The 21,578-nt window shown below is 31.9% G+C and overlaps 1 protein-coding gene across 2 annotated transcripts in view; it reads right to left on the reverse strand.

The window, feature by feature from the left end:
- The window catches only part of LOC139488993 (uncharacterized), a 43,080-nt gene that overhangs the window by 14,445 nt on the left and 7,057 nt on the right, over positions 1-21,578 (reverse strand). Inside the window, exons 1-2 of one of the 2 annotated variants that reach the window (XM_071275012.1) lie at positions 14,826-14,919; positions 11,433-12,162 (exon numbers count right to left, since the gene is read on the reverse strand). In XM_071275012.1, coding sequence (XP_071131113.1) covers positions 11,433-11,742 — 310 coding nt within the window. In that variant the 5' untranslated portion in view covers positions 11,743-12,162; positions 14,826-14,919. Of the gene's footprint in view, positions 1-11,432; positions 12,163-14,825; positions 14,920-21,578 lie in introns of those variants that run through there. The other variant, XM_071275011.1, reaches the window with a different exon arrangement.

Consider the following 21,578-nt stretch of genomic DNA (forward strand, 5'->3'; position numbering starts at 1 on the left):
CGACAATTGATATTTTTAGTCATTCCTTCAAAACTGCTTTGAAATCAAAATATATTCATTAACACAAAATATAGCTTAGATTAGTCACTGATATTAGTATGCTTTTATCTTATCAAATGCAATTAATAATAAATCCAATTAATTTAATAACCCCTGAGTAGGCTTTATTAATTATGGCTTTCAGATAGAAAATGAATTAGTTTCTGAATAAACTAAAACAATGGAATAGAATCTTATCGACAAAATGTCATGTTGTTTTATTCAGTGGTATATATCAAGGCTAGTATCGCTTTACATATTTCTGCAAGGTTTGTTTATGATATATCTTTGAATCAAATGTGAGGTCGATAATTTTGTTATTACATTGTTTTCCAAGAATAAAATATTTTACGTTACCTTTCAAGTCACCTCTTTAAAAACTCAGTTCAATAATGTCATTTCTTACCTTGAATGGGTGCAATCGGTAAATGAGCTCAGACATGCAAGTTAAGAAGATGAAATTTTATCTGGATTTTTCAAGACAATCAGATAACAGTTTCAATATAAGTTATATTAGTTAGTTGCAGTATTTTAGAACTTAAGTTGCAAACATCATGAACATAGAGACATGCTGCAGCAGATGAATATGAAAATAAGAATGTCATCGATGCCAATAGTTATATTCTATCATAAATGTATAGATACATGGTTATGTTGAAGATTGTTTGATGACCTCTAAACGTCTCATGGTTATCTATATTAAGTAGGTCTTTTTTATTGACGCACGCATCACATCTTTTGATTTTTATTCATATTGCGGTTTTAGCTTGCACTTATAAATACATCATAACGTTTGGTTGTATATAAAAAAAACAAAGGTTTTAAAATTAGGAAAAGAAATTCGTTCATGCCATTCATTAAGCTACGTTTAACAATTCCGTAATTTATTTGTCAATATCTTTATATTGAGTATTATCATTGTATCAAATGAAGTCTATTATACATCAAATTTAAGAGCCAATCCGCCTGAAAACCATGCAATATTAAGAAAATCGTCCAAATCGACAATCACAACTTGAAAAAGTGTTATACATCATCTTAATCCTTGACATAAAATTAAAGAATTAGACCACTTTATTTTCCCAGAATCGTATCTATTTTTTAGTAACAGCTTCATTTGCATAATTCTGTAAATTCATAATGACACCAAGGAAAAATCCATTTGCCTTTGAAGAATGACTCAGAAGCATAGGGCAGTTGAGTTTTTTTAGAAATGTCAGTTGGAACCCATCCATTTGACTATGTCATGATTAACACAATTAAAAATTTGAACGATTAGGAACATTGTCAGGAGCACGGACACAAAGGCAGGATTTTTCAAACATGAATTTATGTTGTTTTCATTCGCTTCTATCTTGCTAGACCCATTCCGGATATGTTTGCAACTTATGTCAGTTTTAACTAAAAATGTATGCGGTACGCTTTATATCAAAACAAAATATTAAGTTTGGCAAATGACTATTATATGTTAAGTTATGCCTCGGAAGAATGGTGGTTTTAGTCCGAAATTAATACATTTTGATTTTGATTTGAAGTTCAAGGTATATAAACGTTAAAAATATGCTGCACAGCACTATGTTTTGAATGAAATAGTAGTACATATCAACTTTCAATTCTATGATATAATTTTCCACGAAACTTCATAGTAAAAGTGTCACAATTTTAGCCGCAAAGGAAGTTGCAATGTATATATTTACAGAATTCGAAATGCAACCAAATCATGTTGTATATACTTCGTGATGTTCCATTTAAATGCAAGTAACGTGCTTTATTAAGCAACATTTGGTGTTTTAAGTCATTCCTACAAAATTGGGTCGAAATCAAAATAAAATATAGCTTAGATTAGTCACTGATATTAGTATGCTTTTATCTTATCAAATGATATTTATAAAAAAATCCAATTAATTTAAGACCCCTTGCGAAGACTTTATTAGCCATGGCTTTCAGATAGAAAATGAAATAATTTCTCAATAAACTAAAACAATGGAATATAATCTCATCGACACATTGTCATGTTGATATATTCAGTGCTATTTATCAAGGCTACAATGTAGTATCGCCATATATATTTCTTCAAGGATATTTTATGATATATCTTTGAATCAAATGTGAGTTTGGAATTTTGTTATCACATTGTTTTCCAAGAATAAAATATTTAACGTTGCCCTTTAAGTCACCTCTTTTAAATATCAGTTTAATAATGTCATGTCTTACCTGGTAAGGGTGCAATCGGTAAAAAGGAGCTCAGACATGCAAGTTAAGAAGATGAAATTTTATCTGGATTTTTCCAGACGATCAGATAAAAATTTCAATATAAGTTATTAACAGTATTTTAGAAAGTAGGTTGTAAACATGGAAACTTGCTGCAGCAGATGACTATGCAAATAAGAATGTCATCGATGCTAATAGTTTTATTCTTTTTCATTTATAAATATAATAACTTTTATTATTAACTTTAGATATTGTATAGATAATTGTCTATTTTTGAAGATTGCATGATGACCTTTAGACGTCTTTTGGTTTCAATATCGGATTGTTTTTATATTGGTATACACATCATATCTTTAAATTTGTATGCATATTGTTGTTTTAGCCTGTCCTTATATATACGTCCCGACGCTTGGTTGTAGTAGGAAAAAAATGTTTTAAAATTACTAAATATTTCTCTAATGCCATTCTTTATGCTACGTTTAAATCATCTCAATATCTTACTATGATCTATTTAAGGCCGTTTTCACACCAAACTCCATGTACAGTAAACTTGTTTACAATTAGTTTAATGTACTGGACATTGGTTTCACATTACATTTGTTCACATCTATACACCTTGTTTAATACCTGTACATAAGATTTGTTCACACTTGTAAACTCTATGTCATTTAAATGTTCATTACGTAGAACCGAATGCAAATTTTTCGAACAACTTTTCTAGCGGTAAGGGAACGAACAGTTGACTTCAAATGGGGGGAGGGGATGGTAATAGTCCCAACCACAATTGGATACAAAACATTCTGGTCCTACTGATGATAAAAAAAAAATCTGAATCAAGATTTTTCCCATACATTATAGTGTTAAATATTGAAAAAAAATTACCAGCATCGAAAAAAAATGAAATAAAGCGTTTGTGCGAGAAAAAAAAATCTGACTCCTATAAATAAACAAAATACCCCCCCCCCCCCCCCTCTTGGAAGTTAAGTGGTTGCTTCTTTATAAAAGCCATATTGATGATTTGCAGTAGTTTAAAGATACTTAAGATGTCTCGATTAAGCATTAGAAAACGTAGGCTGCAGCAGCGTGCTTACAGACGAAGAAGTAGGATTGATCACAATATTTCTATCTTTTCTGTTTGTTTCAAATTGTATTTCTCCTCCAAAGAGTATTTGGCAAAGGGAGGGGGTAATGGTTTTTATTTTTTTATTTTTAAGTGTAATTTAACGGAACAGAGATACTAGACAAACAAAACATTTACCTCACACTTTTTAAGTAATGCATTTATGAGTGAATCGTTGTTTGGGTAAAGACCAGTGGCAAATATTTCTGTGTAAGTCAAGTCGATTCGGAAAGACCTTAATTTGAAATTTTATATGAATTATGTGTTCGGCAATTATGCTGCTTTGATTCTTGATAAGGGGTTAATAAAGCTACGTTAAGTTTTTTTTCTAAAAAAAACAAATAAATATAAAATTATCAAGTTTAGACAAATATTTCTGTAAAGAACTTTATTAATAATTGTTATAAATATCAATGTTATTCAAAAATTGTTTCTTTCTTAAATATACACGGTGAAACCTATGTTTTAAATGCCTAGTTTTGTGTACAATTAATCTACACAAGGCCTACATCGTGTATCGACTGCATGTAGACAAAACATGATGTTCTACACGTTGATATTAAAAAAAAATGTTTTCTTTTGAAATTTTATTATAAATATATGGCAATCGCTTTGTTAGCCCCTTCCACAATCGCTTTCTATTAATGTGGGTTCTGATACCAACGGGAGAGTCAAACTCATATATCGAAAAAAACAGACAACGCCATGGCTAAAAAAATATACAATTAATAGTACAGAAGACAGTATAAATGCTACCGATGGAAATGAAGTCCAGCAGGTGTTTTGTGCACGTCAAATTTCAAAACAAAATTAAAACAAACGACTAACGAAATCTATGACTGTGGTACAATATCTCGAGTTTATTCATTCTAAATAAACAAAATTATCGTACCAATGATATTTTATATCAACTCAGATGTTCTGACATATTGGCTGGTGATACACTTGCGAATGAGGTGACCCAGTGATTCTAAAAACTTATCAAGGATACAAGGCTTGACATGAATATCAATAATGTGGTCTTTTTTATAAATTTCCTGTTTCCCAAACCTTAAATTTTTGAAAAAAACTAAGGATTTTCTTATTCCAGGCATAGATTACCTTAGCCGTATTTGGCACAACTTTTTGAAATTTTGGATCCTCAATGCTCTTTAACTTTGTACTTGTTTGGCTTTATAAATATTTTGATATGAACGTCACTGATGAGTCTTATGTGGACGAAACGCGCGTCTGGCGTACAAAATTATAATCCTGGTACCTTTGATAACTATTTACAACACTGGGTCGATGCCACTGCTGGTGGACGTTTCGTCCCCGAGGGTATCACCAGCCCAGTAGTCAACACTTCGGTGTTGACATGAATATCAATAATGTGTTTTTTGTTTTATAAATTTCCTGTTTCCCAAACTTTAAATTTTTGAAAAAACTAAGGATTTTCTTATTCCAGGCATAGATTACCTAGCCGTATTTGGCACAACTTTTTGGAATTTTGGATCCTAAATGCTCTTCAACTTTGTACTTGTTTGGCTTTATAAATATTTTGATATGAGCGTCACTGATGAGTCTTATGTAGACGAAACGCACGTCTGGCGTACAAAATTATAATCCTGGTACCTTTGATAACTAATTATAAGTTATTTCATCAGACGAGAGTGTCGTATCCGTAATACTCATAAATGGCGGTAAAATTAAAACAGGTCCGATTAAAGTACACTGAAAAATAAACAAAATCCAAAGTTTCCCTTAAATTTTTATCAGATAATCAGAAAAATTAAATTATCCATTTTTAACAGTTATCTAGTTATAATTTTTTGTTCTGGTATCCATCATGATGATTAATTAAAATGAAAAACTTGCATTTTATCAAACAACTATTGTTTTACTCATTCGTTTATAATTGCTTTTAAGGTAGAATCTAGTTATCAGAACAAAACATAACTGATATAAGTATCTTTTTTGTTTAAAAGTTTATTGGATGACATTTATTATCAATTCAATTAATTTTACATCCTTGTGGAAACTTGCAGCCTTTTCATGATTGTATTTTAGCCTTGCCTTCAAAGTAAACTAATTTAAAAAGTAGTGTTACAATAAACGTAAAAAGTAACGGTATTTAACAAAACTGTATGTATGTACCGAGTCAGAAATATGACAGTCGTTGTCCATTCGTTTGACGCGTTTAAGCTTTTGATTTTGACAATCGATTAGGGAATAGTAAAATCACAAAAATACTGAACTCCGAGGAAAGTTCAATCGGAACGTCTCTAATCACATGGCAAAATAAAATGACAAAACACATCAAACGAATGGACAACAACTGCCATATTCCTGACTTGGTACAGGCATTTTCAAATGTAGAAAATGGTGGATTGAACCTGGTTTTATAGGGACTTTCCGTTTTGAATTTTCCTAGGAGTTCAGGTTTTTTGGTTATTTTGTTTTTCATTTCAAGTTTCATATTAACATAGAAAGAATGCAAACATTTTCATAACAAGATTAAAACACTTGAACAAATTTATTTTCCTTGTCATAAAATGCAATGTAATAATTGGGTTACAGTCAAAATGATGTTTATTTTCATAATTGTAATATTTTTAACTTCATTTATTAGTTCGCTGTTGACCTTGTTTGTAGACACATGTAAGAGCTTCAAATCTCGTTTAGTTTATAAATACCCCAACAATCACCTCTCAAAATGTTACAAAGCGCAATTTACGTTTTTATCAAAAAGGTCATAATTTAGACGTGCAATAAACAATCTATTACCACAAAAAATGGCTTGACAAAGTATATTTTAACCTTATTGATAGAGATCCATTTTATAAATCTTATATAAAACTCATATCTCCAGAGACGGTATATAGATGTGGCGTGTAGTGAAATGAAGATACAATTTCATAACAAACCAAAACAATGTAATTGAATTTCAATCGACAAAATGTCTAGTTTATATATCCCAACTGTATATCAAGGCTCTTTGTTTCTTCAGTGACAATTATATTTGACTTGAAACTCCCCGAAGCTACATTTAATTCCATTCTGCAATATAATTCCGTTGAAAATTACTCTTGGTTTCTGATTATCTATTTAAGTAAAATAATGTCCGGATACTTCAGACACTTGGTATTAAAATGTTTTGTTCAAGGCTTGTGCACACGTAAAAAAGCTATGAATATAATTTGCAATTGTATTGTTGGTCTTAGATATTTGTGGATTTGAATATAACAAGATCTGGAGACAAACATATTATCTATATATCTGTCTTTTACTGATAACCATGTAGTGACGTTTTCTGTGGATACTTTTTGTTTTTTGGTCGTTGGTTGCTGGCCCTTTGGTTTATTGCAAAAGCTCATGGTCAATTTAATACACTGTTTCCGAATTTTTTTCTTTCTTATTTACATGAATAATTCAGAAATGATTATGTTCTGACTTGTCTGGATTTCCTCTCATGTCAACCGGATCTATTTGACAGTTTTTATAATCATGCATAGTTATTCAACTTCAGAAATGGCTATTGCAAAGAGAAAATAAATTCCGGAAGCATATACCTACAGTAAATCTTCACTAATTCATCAACATGTTTTTTTCTTTTCATCAAAACCACTTTTGTTTTTTTTTTTATTGTAGTTACTACGTAAATCAATTGAGTTTTTTCACTAGATTAATATAGTACTAGTACACAAAAAAACGACATCCCGAAAACAAATTACAAGAAGGAAAAAGAGCGGGGCTTTATTAAATCCGTGTAGTTTTTTTTCTTTCCACGTAAATGTTGTACTTATATAATTTGTGACTTGGTGGAGAGTTGTCTCATTGGCACTCATATCACATCTTCTCATATCTATACATAACAGTGACAGTATTATACCGCTGTTCGAAAGTCAGAAGTCGATTGAGAGAAAACAAATCCAGGTTACAAATTAAACCTAGGGAAATACATCAACGGTAAGAAGTAGACAAAGAAACAACAGAAACACTGAAGTGCAAGAAAAAAACACAACGTAACAAACACAGACTGAAACGAACTATACGATAACGACTGCCATTTCTTCATTATGACACACTCTCTGAACAATAACACGCTATCTTCGATATGACATAATATCTTCATAAAGATACGACAACGTAGTCACGGGAAAGATCAAATACTAACAGATACAACCAATACACAAAATATGATATCGTACGTTCAGATACTCACTATCGAAACAATGTAATGTTTCATCATAAATCAATTATAAATCATTTAGATTAGTCAATAAAATTGCTAGCGATATGAGAGTGACTTATTAATAACATATTAAAGGAACAAATGTGCGTGTAAGTTTGATATTAGAGTTACAAATGACTTTATGATAACATGAAAGTAGTAGTTAAAGTATTTGTATTGACGAATGTTGCTTGACAGCAGTATATCAAATTTCAGTTAATACAAAAGAAGGAATTGCATCACGTCCAAATGGAGCAAACCCGATTTAGAAAGAGCAGACTTCTCCTAGAATGCAAGCATCATCTGGCATTGGTTTTCAACTCAGTTCAAATTTTGCGAAATCAAATACAATAGAAAAAAGTGTTACTGTTACAATGATCGAGCACTTTCATTTGTTGATCATAAAGTCCAAATAGATAATTTTAGATTGACGCGACTTGAACACGACTTGAACACGACTTTTTGACCTGCATCTTCCATCTATGTTAAAAGTGTGCTAAAACATCAGCTAACATCAACATGTCATCGGCATACTGCCCGTTAGACTTTAGAAATGGTTGGTTTCTGAAAAAAAATTATGTTTTGAAGACTTGCTTAGTACATCACTGCGATATAATAGGCAATGATCTCTTGTGAGACTTGATTGCACCACAGATTTCAATTTGGTGGCTTATTGGTCTAGATAGTCGAACAACTGTACCACTAGCATGTCAACACTGAGATTGTGAGTTCGAAACCAGACGTGGCCGGTAGGCTTACCTAATTAGGATTGTTGGTTTTCCTACCGATGGTCGGTGGTTCTATCCGAGCACTCCGGCTTCCTCCAACAATAAAAACTGACTGCCACGAAAGATCACAACAAAGTTCAAAATGACATGAAACACCAATCAATCAACCAAACAATCAACTATAAGAAACAACCAGATATAATTCTAGCATATCGTCAAGGGAAATAACACGAAAGCAGATGACTTCTGTGTCTAACGTAAAGGGAGTTGGCTTTTCAGTTTCAAAACACTAGCATATATTGATAGGGGATTAATAAAGGAATCAAAAGAGCAAAAACAATATTTAGGTTTAAGTTTAAGTTCTCAAAAACCATTAAAAAATAATTAAAATTTTATAACACTTTAACTGACAGCTTATCATTATACATGTAAAACAATTATAAAAAATCATGCGGGTCACCGGGCAAAAATTGTTAAGGCTTTCAAATGGATAAAACCAGAGGATTCCGAAAATCTGACAAAATTTCCAAAACATGACAAGCGAGATTCTTTAAGAGACTCTCGACCATCACTTTCTAAGATTTTAGAACATTTTAGACTGAGAATGTAGTATTTCAAAGATAGATAAATGTTTAAAGCATATTCTTCAGAACAAAAAAAGTTAATTGCTTTAAAAGGCAAAGAAGATTATTTATTCAGATCCTTGCTAATAAACCTGTAATCGAATATCGGAATCTGACAATTATGTCTAGTTTATGTAAGTTAAACATCAATCTAAATTGCGTAATACAACAAAAAGTAATATTTCAACGCAATGATTTAAACATAACATAATCGTATACTTTACAATTAGGGAATTTGGAGCAACTCAATTCCAAAGTATCCAGTCCTTTACCTAAAAACTATTGTCTCATATTTTGAGATACGACAGTCAGTGGAATAAAAGAGGAACGTCATTGAAATGATTAATTGAAAAATTTTGAAACACAAAATTGAATGTTATTCCCGAATCTTTTCACTCGCCCACACTGAAAATGCTTCTCTTATTCAAAGGAGTTTAATTTTCTCGCCACATATAGAAGAAGGGTGGAAGATAATTTTCTCGCCACACATAGAAGAAGGGTGAAAGATACCAGAGCGGACATTCAAACTCATAGATCGAAAATAAACTGAAAACGCCATTAGACTAGGTTAGTGCAAAATTAGTTCATGGTTTTACCAACTTGAAATATTTTGTTAAGATATTTTCAGCCCCCGTCACACTAGACAAAGACCATGCAGATTTCACAACCATTTATAAAAAGATAACATGGAGTTGAGATCGTGGTATGGTCCGCTTGAATATTCAATATTTCATAGTTTTCACTGTTAAGACTCTGCTGCGATTTCGCTGACAATCTTGTCACGCTCTTGCTACGTATAATAAGACCTTGCCACGACTTGCACGACCTCTGTACGATTCTACCAAGACTGCTTTACGATCTTCATACGAGTTTAATATACGATCGAACTACAACTCCATTACGATTCAACTACGTTGTCACTACGCTCTTTGTTCCTATAAATAGCTTGATTCATCTATTGTACACACCAGCTGGAAATCATACCTCTAAATGTATCACAAAGTGGTGATACAAGTCAAACAGAGATGTTGTGCAATTACTAGTATGGTGGCTAGGACGTAGTAGAATCGTCGTGGGGTTATACTGAAGACGATGTCGTGAGGTGATAATGAGGACGACAAGCGCGTAATGGCAGCGTAGTATTGTCTTCCTTATCGTAGCATAATCTTATCAAAAACATAAACAAACGATGATAACATGCGTTATCATCCTGGTGTTTACATATTAAACAATAAATTTTTTTAAATTCATCTTAAATACTTTATTGTAAATAGTTTAAGCATGCCACTAGTCTCATTCTTTTATATCAATATCATAGTGTGTTTATGCATATGGGAACGGCATATATTCATTTGCCTTCATATAGAGCGTTTCGACCCAAGTATTCTTGAATTTGCCCAATTAAAATGATAAACAAAATATTTGTGTGTTCCTCCTTCAAGAAAAGTATATAGGTAAGTTTACTCTTAAACAGAAGAATATTTCGCTTACAAAGACATAAACCCAAGTCATATAGTTATATTGGCGATGAACATAAAACAGAAATAGATAAGAAACGGACAGACAGTGAGAAACACAGTAAAGGGGGGGGGGGTTAATGCAACAAGGGGTAAATTAGAGTAAACTTTGTTCTGTGGCTACAAAAAATAAGCCCACTCTTAACAACTGATGCTGAAAGGGCACCATTTGTGTACAGAGCATGACATTCCCTATATGGTTTATAACGTGCAACTAACAGAAAGAATCGATAAGTTGTGTATGATCTCATATTAAACTGTATTAACACAATCCCGGTATAGGGATAGGGACGAATAGCCCTGTGCTACGGGGCGCCGAATGAGACTCTTGTGGTTTTGTACAAAATTCAATTCTGTTATAACAAAATCATTTGTGTCTTACAAAACTATGCGATACAGACTTGTTTTGTGGCAACTTCAATTTTGTGATGACAAAATTCATTTTTGTGATATGCAAATATAAACTTATTTGCATACAAAATTAACTCTTGTGAGACAAAATTGACAAAATTTGATTCTGTCTAAAAAAAAATGAATTTTGTCTCACAAAAGTCAATTTTGTCTCACAAAATTGAATCTTGTCTCACACAATTGACTTTTGTGCTTTAATTTCCATTTCAGGTAACAAAAGTCAATTTTGTATGCAAATCAGTTTATATTTGCATACCTTTTTGACAAAATTGACTTTCGTCATGACAAAAATGAATTTTGTCATGACAAAAAATGAATTTTGTCTACAAAAATGAATTTTGTCTACAAAAATGAATTTTGTCATCACAAAATTGAAGTTCTCATAAAACAAGTCTATATCACATAGTTTTGTAAGACAAAAATGATTTTGTTATGACAGAATTGAATTTTGTACAAAACCACCCAAGTCCCATTCGGCGCCCCGTAGATACACTGTAATTAAAAATAAAACGAACCAAAATATTGTCTGTTATGACAATCTAACCTTCTAAACGATATAAATGAACTTACCCCTAGTGATGGGACAGTCTGTTTCTGGTACCTCCATCGTATCCAAAATACCTTTCGGAATTCGTTTCACCGGTACTTTTTCCACTTTGATTCTATGACAAAAACCGTCATTTTGTAATTTTCGACACACTCGGAGTTCTGCATTGTTTAGCGTAAAATAACGTCCACATTTATAAAATACTTGTAATTTTGGAATCTGTTCTTTATCCTTGTAACTTTTAACTTTTCTTTCTAAATCCGTCTCTGTGAGTAAATCCTCCGACAGATGTTCGACGTTGGTGTAGAAAATATTTAAAGGAGACAGGTACATTGTAGTTTTGAACACGTATTGTTCTAATAACCAATAATACTGAATCGTTGAAATCACAGATATTGTCTATTGTTTTCAGTAATTAGTTTTACTTTAACATGTGGTCATCACAGACGTCCCGGGTCCGTACAACACATTCACATTCACGTACTAATTCCATAATTTGATCTCTTTACTTTATTCTTATTCTCTTTTTTATAATCGTGCAGATAGTGATTGAATAAAAAATCACTTTTTTTAACTCATGGTCGAGTATAAAAACGGTAAGTAACATATAATATAATTCCGCGGTGAAATATCAAATTATTCTGAAAATATAAACCACTGTTGAGACAAAGCCTCTTTCTCTTTGAAGATGATTTGTGCGTTTAGCTTCGTATACCATGAAGTTAATCAATAATGTTTAACGACTCAATTTTCCTGGAAAAACAAAATATAATATAGTTCATATCTATGTTATGATATTGCAATAAGCTTTAGGTGAGAGAATTCTATATACGGTATTATCAGTGCTGTTGATCATTTACATGTAATGCCTTAAGACTAGCAAATGAAACAAGTATCCAATGCATGTAAAAATAAAAAAAATATATAATTGTGGTTTTTTTCTTCTTCAATTCTCATATCTACGAAAATTGATATTTGCAAATACAAAAACACTATCAATTTCAAATGATCGCATCTAAAATTCTGTTTGGACCTGAAGAACGAACACATATATTTATAGGATAATACATTACTTTTATCTATGTTTAAAAGATAAACACTATTTATTGAAGTTTGATGCATTATCAATAGACTGGAACAAAAGTGTTCAATACAACCGTTTAGTAGTAAGAGCAAAGTAAATAACACTCAAATGTATTTTGTAATTTACACAACAGATGGTTTCCTTTTTTTTTCCTTTGAGGTTAAGTTCTATTATTTAAATAAGAGTGAATATAAATATCGGACTAATCAGTTCTAAAGTATCAAGCACTTGTGCTTTCCATTTCGTTTCTTATATGTATGCATAACACATGTGGAGCAGGATCTGCTTACCCTTCCGGAGCACCTGAGATCATCCCTAGTTTTTGGTGGGGTTCGTGTTGTTTATTCTTTAGTTTTCTATGTTGTGTCATGTGTACTATTGTTTTTCTGTTTGTCTTTTTCATTTTTATCCATGGTGTTGTCAGTTTGTTTTAGATTTATGAGTTTGACTGTCCCTTTGGTATCTTTCGTCCCTCTTTTCGCGCGGCTATTGTTTTTCTTTTCTTCTTATATCCATTATGGACTTTTTAAACAGGTAATTTGATGTCGAGAAAAAAAATCAGTGAATTATAAATTTCCTTGAAAAGGTGGGTGGCTCGTTTTTGCCTGAATATTGTCTGATAACGTCCAGTGACAAGTATTTCATGTAAATTAAGGACAAAATTAATTAAACTTTATATGACTGGGTCTGATATGAGTTTAAACAGGAATGAGGCTGACAAGGTTGTTTGTGTATTAAACTATAACAGCAATGATACAAAGCTTTGAAATAGGTTGGTTGATCACCTTGCGACCTGATGTCTCTTTTGAAAGTACCTGTGACCTTAGAATTTTTTAAACCGAGAATCAAATCAGTTTAGTACCCTACTGGGTTTTTAAAATTTATATATTGCCAAACATTTGTTTTTATCATTTCACTGGAAGAAAAAATATTAAAATTGCAAGACCCTTGTTAACGTTCTTATTAGAATTATGAAATGTAAATTTAAAAATTTTAAAATTTATTTTGGTGAGATTTAGAAAAAGAGAAGCAATACCAAAAATGCATGAAAAACAATAACATACATGTATTACGAGTCTTACTGGAGACTTTCCTGCATTAATAAGTTGGACACAGTCGTTCTCGTCTTCTAGCTATACATACAAAAACATTTAAAAGGCAGTTGTACCCATTGTGACATTAAACATTAGTCTAAAGGTAATAGGCCCTTATAAATCAAATGCATATTTTTGCAATGAATTAATAGCTTTTCAGTTTGCTAACCATCATAATATATTTCTTTTTTTTATTATTCCTTTTCGAATAATCAAAATTCACAAAACTGATTGATCGATTTCAACTACAATTTTAAATCGTTATTAACTGTTACAGATTAGAGATCTAAGAAAAGTTACGTTAACAGGAAGTACAAACAGAAAGTCAGCCATTAATCATACTCAGGGTGGTGTTCATTGTCGCCAACGTAGAGTTGTGCTTCTTTGAATTAACCAAGAGTCGTATGTACATGTTTACACGTATACTTCCCTCGACTGCAAAAGGGCAAGTCAGTATGTCATGAGGGTTTGAATGGGGTTAAATGATTAAAGAATAATGCCCTAAAAAATGAAGATTAGAGAATAACGTGCAAAAAAAATGAAGATTAGAGAAATGCGTGGTCTAATTTTTCGAAGATTAGAGAAAAAAGGGGTTATTTTTTTTTAAGATTAGAGAAAAAAGGGGTGAAAATTAAATGTTTACAGAATAACAGACCCCCATCCAGACCCTCATTTCATAATGTCGCAGGACTTCTTTTATTTCAATTATTAAATCTCGGTCTTCTTTACATCTTTGTTGTATAGCCTCATTTAAATGCATCGTATTAACTTCATGTTTTCCCCAACAGGCATTGGCAAAGGTCAACGCTATAACCGCCCATCATTACAAAGTAAAAACGCCGATACAAAACATTGTCTACTATGCTGACTCTGTCACGAAAGACTAACAGTCTACACACAAAAGTTTATAAGACTACATGCTTAGAAAAAAGCCCTAGGTAGATTAATTATTAATGCGTATAAAGTTCAACGGCAAATATTTCATTTTCTACTAATCCAAACGAAAACAGGACGTTAATTAGAACCACACACGCTGAGTTGTTTATTCAACATTATAGATCACATGGTAACTTTCACAGGGAGGCGTACTCACCGACTCGGACAAAATGTTTTAACTGTTTCCCTATCAGTATTTAGTCTTATTCCTTATTCACCCACGGAAATGTCGGAAGAACTATATATACAATTTTTATTTTTTTTTTAGTAAAAATTCATGTATTTGGTGTGTGTAGACTTACCTTGATAGAATAATAAGTATGTAATAAAAACACGTTTACTTAGTTAACAATTACTTGTAATTGCTACATTCCTTACTGAACAAAAAACAACTTCGAACTCGTTCTAAACACTTTACTTCAATATATACATTTTACGATACTCTTGAACTCTCATGACACTTATAAAATCCTAATTGCTACAAAAAATCTATTCAATCTCAGTTTCTGATCAATATGAAAGTTATTAAATATCAGAACCGTCTCAACTTACATTCATTTTCTAAATACTGTATACAGCCTTAATCCATGCATTCTATGTTTCATAAGACTCGAATATACTCAACATTTTTAAACGGAACACAACATTTTTAGTAATGTCCTTGCGTAAAAATTCCCATTGCATCCGGTAAACTTTTGGCTAGAGATAAAATAAAACCAACAATTGCACACAATGTGTGTATAGTAATTAGCAATTATACATTCTGTGGGTGTCTTCCTCCTATTCCCACTTTTTAAAAATACTATTCCTTCTATTCCCACTTGCAAATAACAATAGATGTTTTGATAAATAATTCGTTTTTATAACAATCAGGGTTACAGCAGATTTCAGTCAGTATGTAGCTAATGGTAATATCTTTGGTTAGCTTGCTTGTTAGCTGAACCGTGAAGTCACTATTAACTAAAGTTAAAAGTAGACTAGTTTGACATATAACCAATCTATTTGTCTTCAAGACTAGACTACTTCGAAAGCAGGGTAGTATACCTTACATAATAATGACTTCACGGTTCAGCTTACAAGCAAGCTAACCAAGGATTCTACCTTTCCATACACACTCATTGAAATCGGCCGTAATAAATTTGAAATAAACTAATCTTGGACTTTTGATTTTGACTTCTTCGGCTGAACTAAAAGTACATGCATGTATTACCTTATTCATTTTCACCACTAAAACGAAAATTATTCTGTATACCAAAGGTTTATTTTGAAATTGTTTCGCAAAAACAAAACAAAATTATATCAAATTACTTTTTATTGGAAGAAGTGGTGTGTTATATGTGAGGTTGAGTATATAAGTTGCTGTCCGTAAATTGTTCAATATCTTGTAACTGTAATACAATTAACCAACAAATTGGTTATTGATATGGATAATTACTTCATATTGATAAATCTATAATATATTTTTCCTTTTGAGGTATAAAAAGCGGTTAGAACTGTTAATTAAGTTTATTAAAATGAATCTACAAGGTATTAATTATTGTTTTTATTACACACAGGTGATAGATGAAATTCTAGCTTGCATTGATTGAACAAATATAGTTAATCGACAAGTGGAAAGCGCTAGGTTTTACTTGTATAGTTTAATACAGATAAAATTGAGAAAGGAAATGGTGAATATGTCAAAGCGACAACCAACCGACCATAGAGCAAACAACAGCCGAAGGCAACCAATGGGTCTTCAATGTAGCGAGAATTCCCGCACCCGTAGGTGTCCTTCAGCTGGCCCCTAAAATATGCATAATAGTACAGTGATAATGGACGTCATACTAAACTCCGAATTATACACAAGAAACTAAAATTTAAAATCATACAAGACTAACAAAGGCCAGAGGCTCCTGACTTGGGACAGGCGCAAAATTGCGGCGGGGTTAAACATGTTTATGAGATCTCAACCCTCCCCCTATACCTCTAGCCAATGTAGAAAAGTAAAAGAATAACAATACGCACATTAAAATTCAGTTCAAGAGAAGTCCGAGTCTGATGTCAAAAGATGTAACAAAAGAAAATAAATAAAATGACAATAATACATAAATAACAACAGACTACTAGCAGTTAACTGACATGCCAGCTCCAGACCTCAATTAAACTGATTGAAAGATTATGTCTTCATCATATGAATATCAGGTACAATCCCTCCCGTTAGGGGTTTAGTATCATACTATCATAAAATATATGAGAAGAACATAACCCGTGTCATGCCAACAACTGTTTTTTTAAGAAATAAATGTGTTTAGTTCCGATGCAAAGACCCTATCAGTGAATCAATGTTAAAGCCAAAATATGCAATCTTTAATGACCTGACAACAGTATCGTAACTATATCCCCTTTTAATAAGTCTATTTAAAGGTTTTGTTAGTTTCTGAGGAGAATACTGACATTTTTGTGCTTTATAAAGAATATTTCCATAAAATTTTGGATGTGAAATACCTGAACGTATAAGATGTCTGCATGTTGAGTTATATTTACGAATTATTTCCTTATACCGGTGATAAAATTTAGTAAATGTTTTGACCAGTTTGTGATATCGAAAACCCTGGTGTAATAATTTTTCAGTAATACATAAATTTCTCTCGCTAAAATCTAATACATTGTTACATACACGAGCGAATCGTACAAGTTGAGATATATAAACACCATAAGATGGTGACAAGGGAACGTCACCATCTAAAAATGGATAATTAACAATAGGAAATGAAAAATCATCTCTTTTATCATAAATTTTTGTATTAAGCTTCCCGTTTATGATATAGATATCAAGATCGAGGAAAGGGCAGTGGTCATTGTTATCATTAGCTTTATTTAAAGTAAGTTCTACAGGATAAATTTCTTTAGTATACATACTAAAGTCGTCATTATTTAGAGCCAATATATCATCCAAATATCTAAAAGTATTGTTAAATTTTTGTATCAAATGTTGTTTTGATGGGTCTTTGCTAATTTTAGTCATAAATTGTAACTCATAACAATACAAAAATAGGTCCGCAATAAGTGGTGCACAGTTAGTCCCCATTGGAATTCCAATAACTTGACGATATACGGAATCTCCAAAGCGAACAAAAATGTTATCAAGTAAAAATTCAAGTGCATAAATAGTATCAAAGCATGTCCAATTGACATAGTTCTTTTGTTTATTGCTACTAAAAAATGATCTAAAAGAGTTTGAACATATGTACTCGCATTCCGACTTTTTAAATGCCCAGTTAATTAGGGATGTGAATTTTTTCTTAATAAGAATATGAGGCAAAGTGGTATATAGGGTAGAAAAATCAAAACTTTGAACAGATTCAAAATCACCAATATATGCATGCAATTTATCAAGTACTTCCAACGAGTTTTTGACACTCCAAAAGTAATTAATTCCACTATTTTCAAAGGCCTTATTTGAACAATTTATTATCAGGTTTTTTATTGTACCAAGTGTACTAGTAAGTAAAACAGACAATTTAGTAGTTGAACAATGGCTAGAAGATGAAATAAATCTATATTTGTAAGGTTTTTTGTGCAGCTTCGGAAGCCAGTACATAGTTGGGACTTTCATTGTGTTTGGTTCTGCTTGTAAAGAAGTAGCTAAAAGTTTATGTTTGTTACAGATGTCGTTTTCTGAAAATGAAGTCAGTTGGAATGTTGGTGAATTCGTGATTTCCTTTTGCAGAACCTCTATATAAAATTTACGTCAAACAATAATGATATTATTAGCAGCTTTATCAGCCGGGACAAAAACAAATTCCTTGGCTAGTTCTGTTAGTTTATTTTTGATACGCGAAATAGGGTTTTTATAGTTTTTGTTGAGGGTAAAATGTTCTTTAAAATGTTGTATTCGAATATCAACTATCTTCATTACTGAATTAAAAAAAGAGTCCAAAGATTTTTTGTCAGCTTTTTCCCGTTTTACCCATTTCAAACAGTAGGCGCGGAGTGAGTCGTTGATGATATTACGACACTCATTCCAGTTAATAGTTGACGGGGGACGATATTTAGGTCCTTTACTGAGGAATGATTTTAACTCTCGGTCGCGAACGATGTTAAGGTCTCCTGTTATAACATGGGAAATTGGTCCATAGGTGTATTCTGAATTACTGCAATTACACGACATAGGTGTATTTTCAGTGATATTTACATCTTTACACAATTGGCTATAATTAAACACATATTTTCGGGTAGATTTCTTGTAAATATAACAAATGAGAGGGAGTTCAGTATTATCAAAATATCCAGGAATTTGGTCTTTAACAGAATGGTCGTTAAAAATACCGGCAATATTTAAAAAATCAAAACCTTTATTGACATACTTTATTTTAATAAAATGTTTTTTATGATCTTCAGGGCGATCAATTTTTGGAAACAGTTTAGAATAACAATATGCCATTATAATTTGGACAATTTCATACTTAGGACTGTAATATGAAATTGTGTTGCAATCCTCTAAAATTTTATTTAATTTATTTATAGGTAAAGAACAAAGCTTGGTTAACAGATAATGTCTGCCGTTGTTTTTTGAAATGGAAATTAGGTCCGAAATATTTGTATGGTTGGTCCGAAATTTTCTTTGATTGCGATTTTTTCTGCGTCCATGAGAACGATTTTTACGAACAGTTTTAGAAACTATATCCAAAATGTTAACAGAATCGGTTCTTGATATATTGCCAATTCCCATGATATTATCATTAAGACCGAGAGGGTAGACTGTCTGTAATTTTTTAATCCAATTTAATTCATTTATTTTTCGTGATCGTACAAACTTGGAATGAGATTCACCAGGCTGCTTATTTACTACTTCTAAAGGTTGAACTGTTAAATATTTAATATGATGATTGTGCTTTTTAAGATGTTGATAAATGATACTTTTGAATTTATTGGGTCTTTTAAAACGATACAGGTGTTCTTGCGTGCGTTTAGATAAATATCGCCCAGTTTCACCTACGTACTGAATACCGCATCCCGGTTTGTTTCATGTGAGTAAATAAATAATACTGTTTGTTTTTCAAGTAATATCAGTTTCAAAATTTAGAGAAAATGTGCGACCATTAAATGTGGACCTTACTGTATTGTTGGTGGAAAGACGGGGACACGTAAGTCATTTTTTGGCATGACACTTATCGATAGAAGGGTAACCACGATTTTTATTGTTATAAACGTTAGCGATGGTAGTATTTTTAGATAAGCGATTCTGAAGATTGAGACGTGTAGATACCCTTTGAACGAGTTTGTATTTAATATTTTTCCATTTCTAAGCTTCATATTTGTTTTTTGGTATGTAGATTTATTACAAAGGAGCAAAGACTGGCGTCCGGAATATGAAGATGTTTTCATAATTCATCGTTTGTGGCGAGATGGCGATTTTTTAAAGTTAATTTTTGTTTGTATTTGAGATACGATACCCCTCCCCCTGAAATAAGAAGAAACAACAAACACACAACAAATATTAATAAATAAAACAATGTTACAGTATTTTTTTTATATCGGTTAACTGTTTTACAAACCAGTCCTATGAAACTGCTAAAAGGAGCATGTAATTATAGTTCATTTTTTGGGCCAAAAATCATGAACACATGATATCTATCAAAGTTTTTTTTATTTACCTGAGCACTTTATTGCGAAAGCTAGCGCTCGAGTCATAATAAAAGTGACATTCATTTTGAAAATTTGAATGAAGGTTGATTTCAGAGTGACGCGATATTGCTGTTAGCCAATCAAAATAACGTAACTTGTATAATGAAATCACCCCTAGGTTGTGGCTTAGTCTTTTGTTTTCTATGTTATGTCTTCTGTGCTATTGTTTGTCTGTTTGTCTTTTTATTTTTGGCCATGGCGTTGTCAGTTAGTTTTAGATCTGTGAGTTTGATTGTCCCTCTTTTATAATGAAACATGATACATGTAATGTAATGTAATTATTTCAAAATGTATTTTGATATGATGACACAATAAAATGAACAGGTAAATAAAAGAAAAACTTGATTTGAAATTGTATTTTTATGGTCCTAGCAAAACAATGTAATTATAAGAATAAAATTGAGAATGGAAATGGGGAATGTGCCAAAGAGACAACAACCCGACCATAGAAAAAAACAACAGCAGAAGGTCACCAACAGGTCTTCAATGTAGCGAGAAATTCCCGCACCCGGAGGCGTCCTTCAGCTGGCCCCTGAACAAATATATACTAGTTCAGTGATAATGAACGCCATACTAATTTCCAAATTGTACACAAGAAACTAAAATTAAAATAATACAAGACTAACAAAGGCCAGAGGCTCCTGACTTGGGACAGGCGCAAAAATGCGGCGGGGTTAAACATGTTTGTGAGATCTTAACCCTCCCCTATACCTCTAGCCAATGTAGAAAAGTAAACGCATAACAATACGCACATAAAAATTCAGTTCAAGAGAAGTCCGAGTCTGATGTCAGAAGATGTAACCAAAGAAAATAAACAAAATGACAATAATACATAAATAACAACAGACTACTAGCAGTTAACTGACATGCCAGCTCCAGACTTCAATCAAACTGACTGAAAGATTATGATTTCATCATATGAACATCAGGCACAATCCTTCCCGTTTGGGGTTTAGTATCATACCATCATAACATATATGAGAAGAACATAACCCGTGTCATGCCAACAACTGGTTTTTGAATAAATGTGTTTAGTTCCGATGCAAAGACCCTTAAGTGAATCAATATTAACGCCAAAATATGCAATCTTTAATGACCTGACAACAGTATCGTAACTATATCCCTTCTTAATAAGTCTATTCAAAGGTTTTGTTAGTTTTTGAGTTGAATACTGACACCTTTGTGCTTTATAAAGAATATTTCCATAAAAAATTGGATGTGAAATACCTGAACGTATAAGAAGTCTGCATGTTGAGCTATATTTACGAATGATGTCCTTATACCGATGATAAAATTTAGTAAATGTTTTGACTAGTTTGTGATATCGAAAACCCTGGTGTAATAATTTTTCAGTAATACATAAATTTCTCTCGTTAAAATCTAAA

The sequence above is a fragment of the Mytilus edulis genome, chromosome 9 (assembly GCF_963676685.1).
Source record: "Mytilus edulis chromosome 9, xbMytEdul2.2, whole genome shotgun sequence".
Classification (NCBI taxonomy): domain Eukaryota; kingdom Metazoa; phylum Mollusca; class Bivalvia; order Mytilida; family Mytilidae; genus Mytilus; species Mytilus edulis.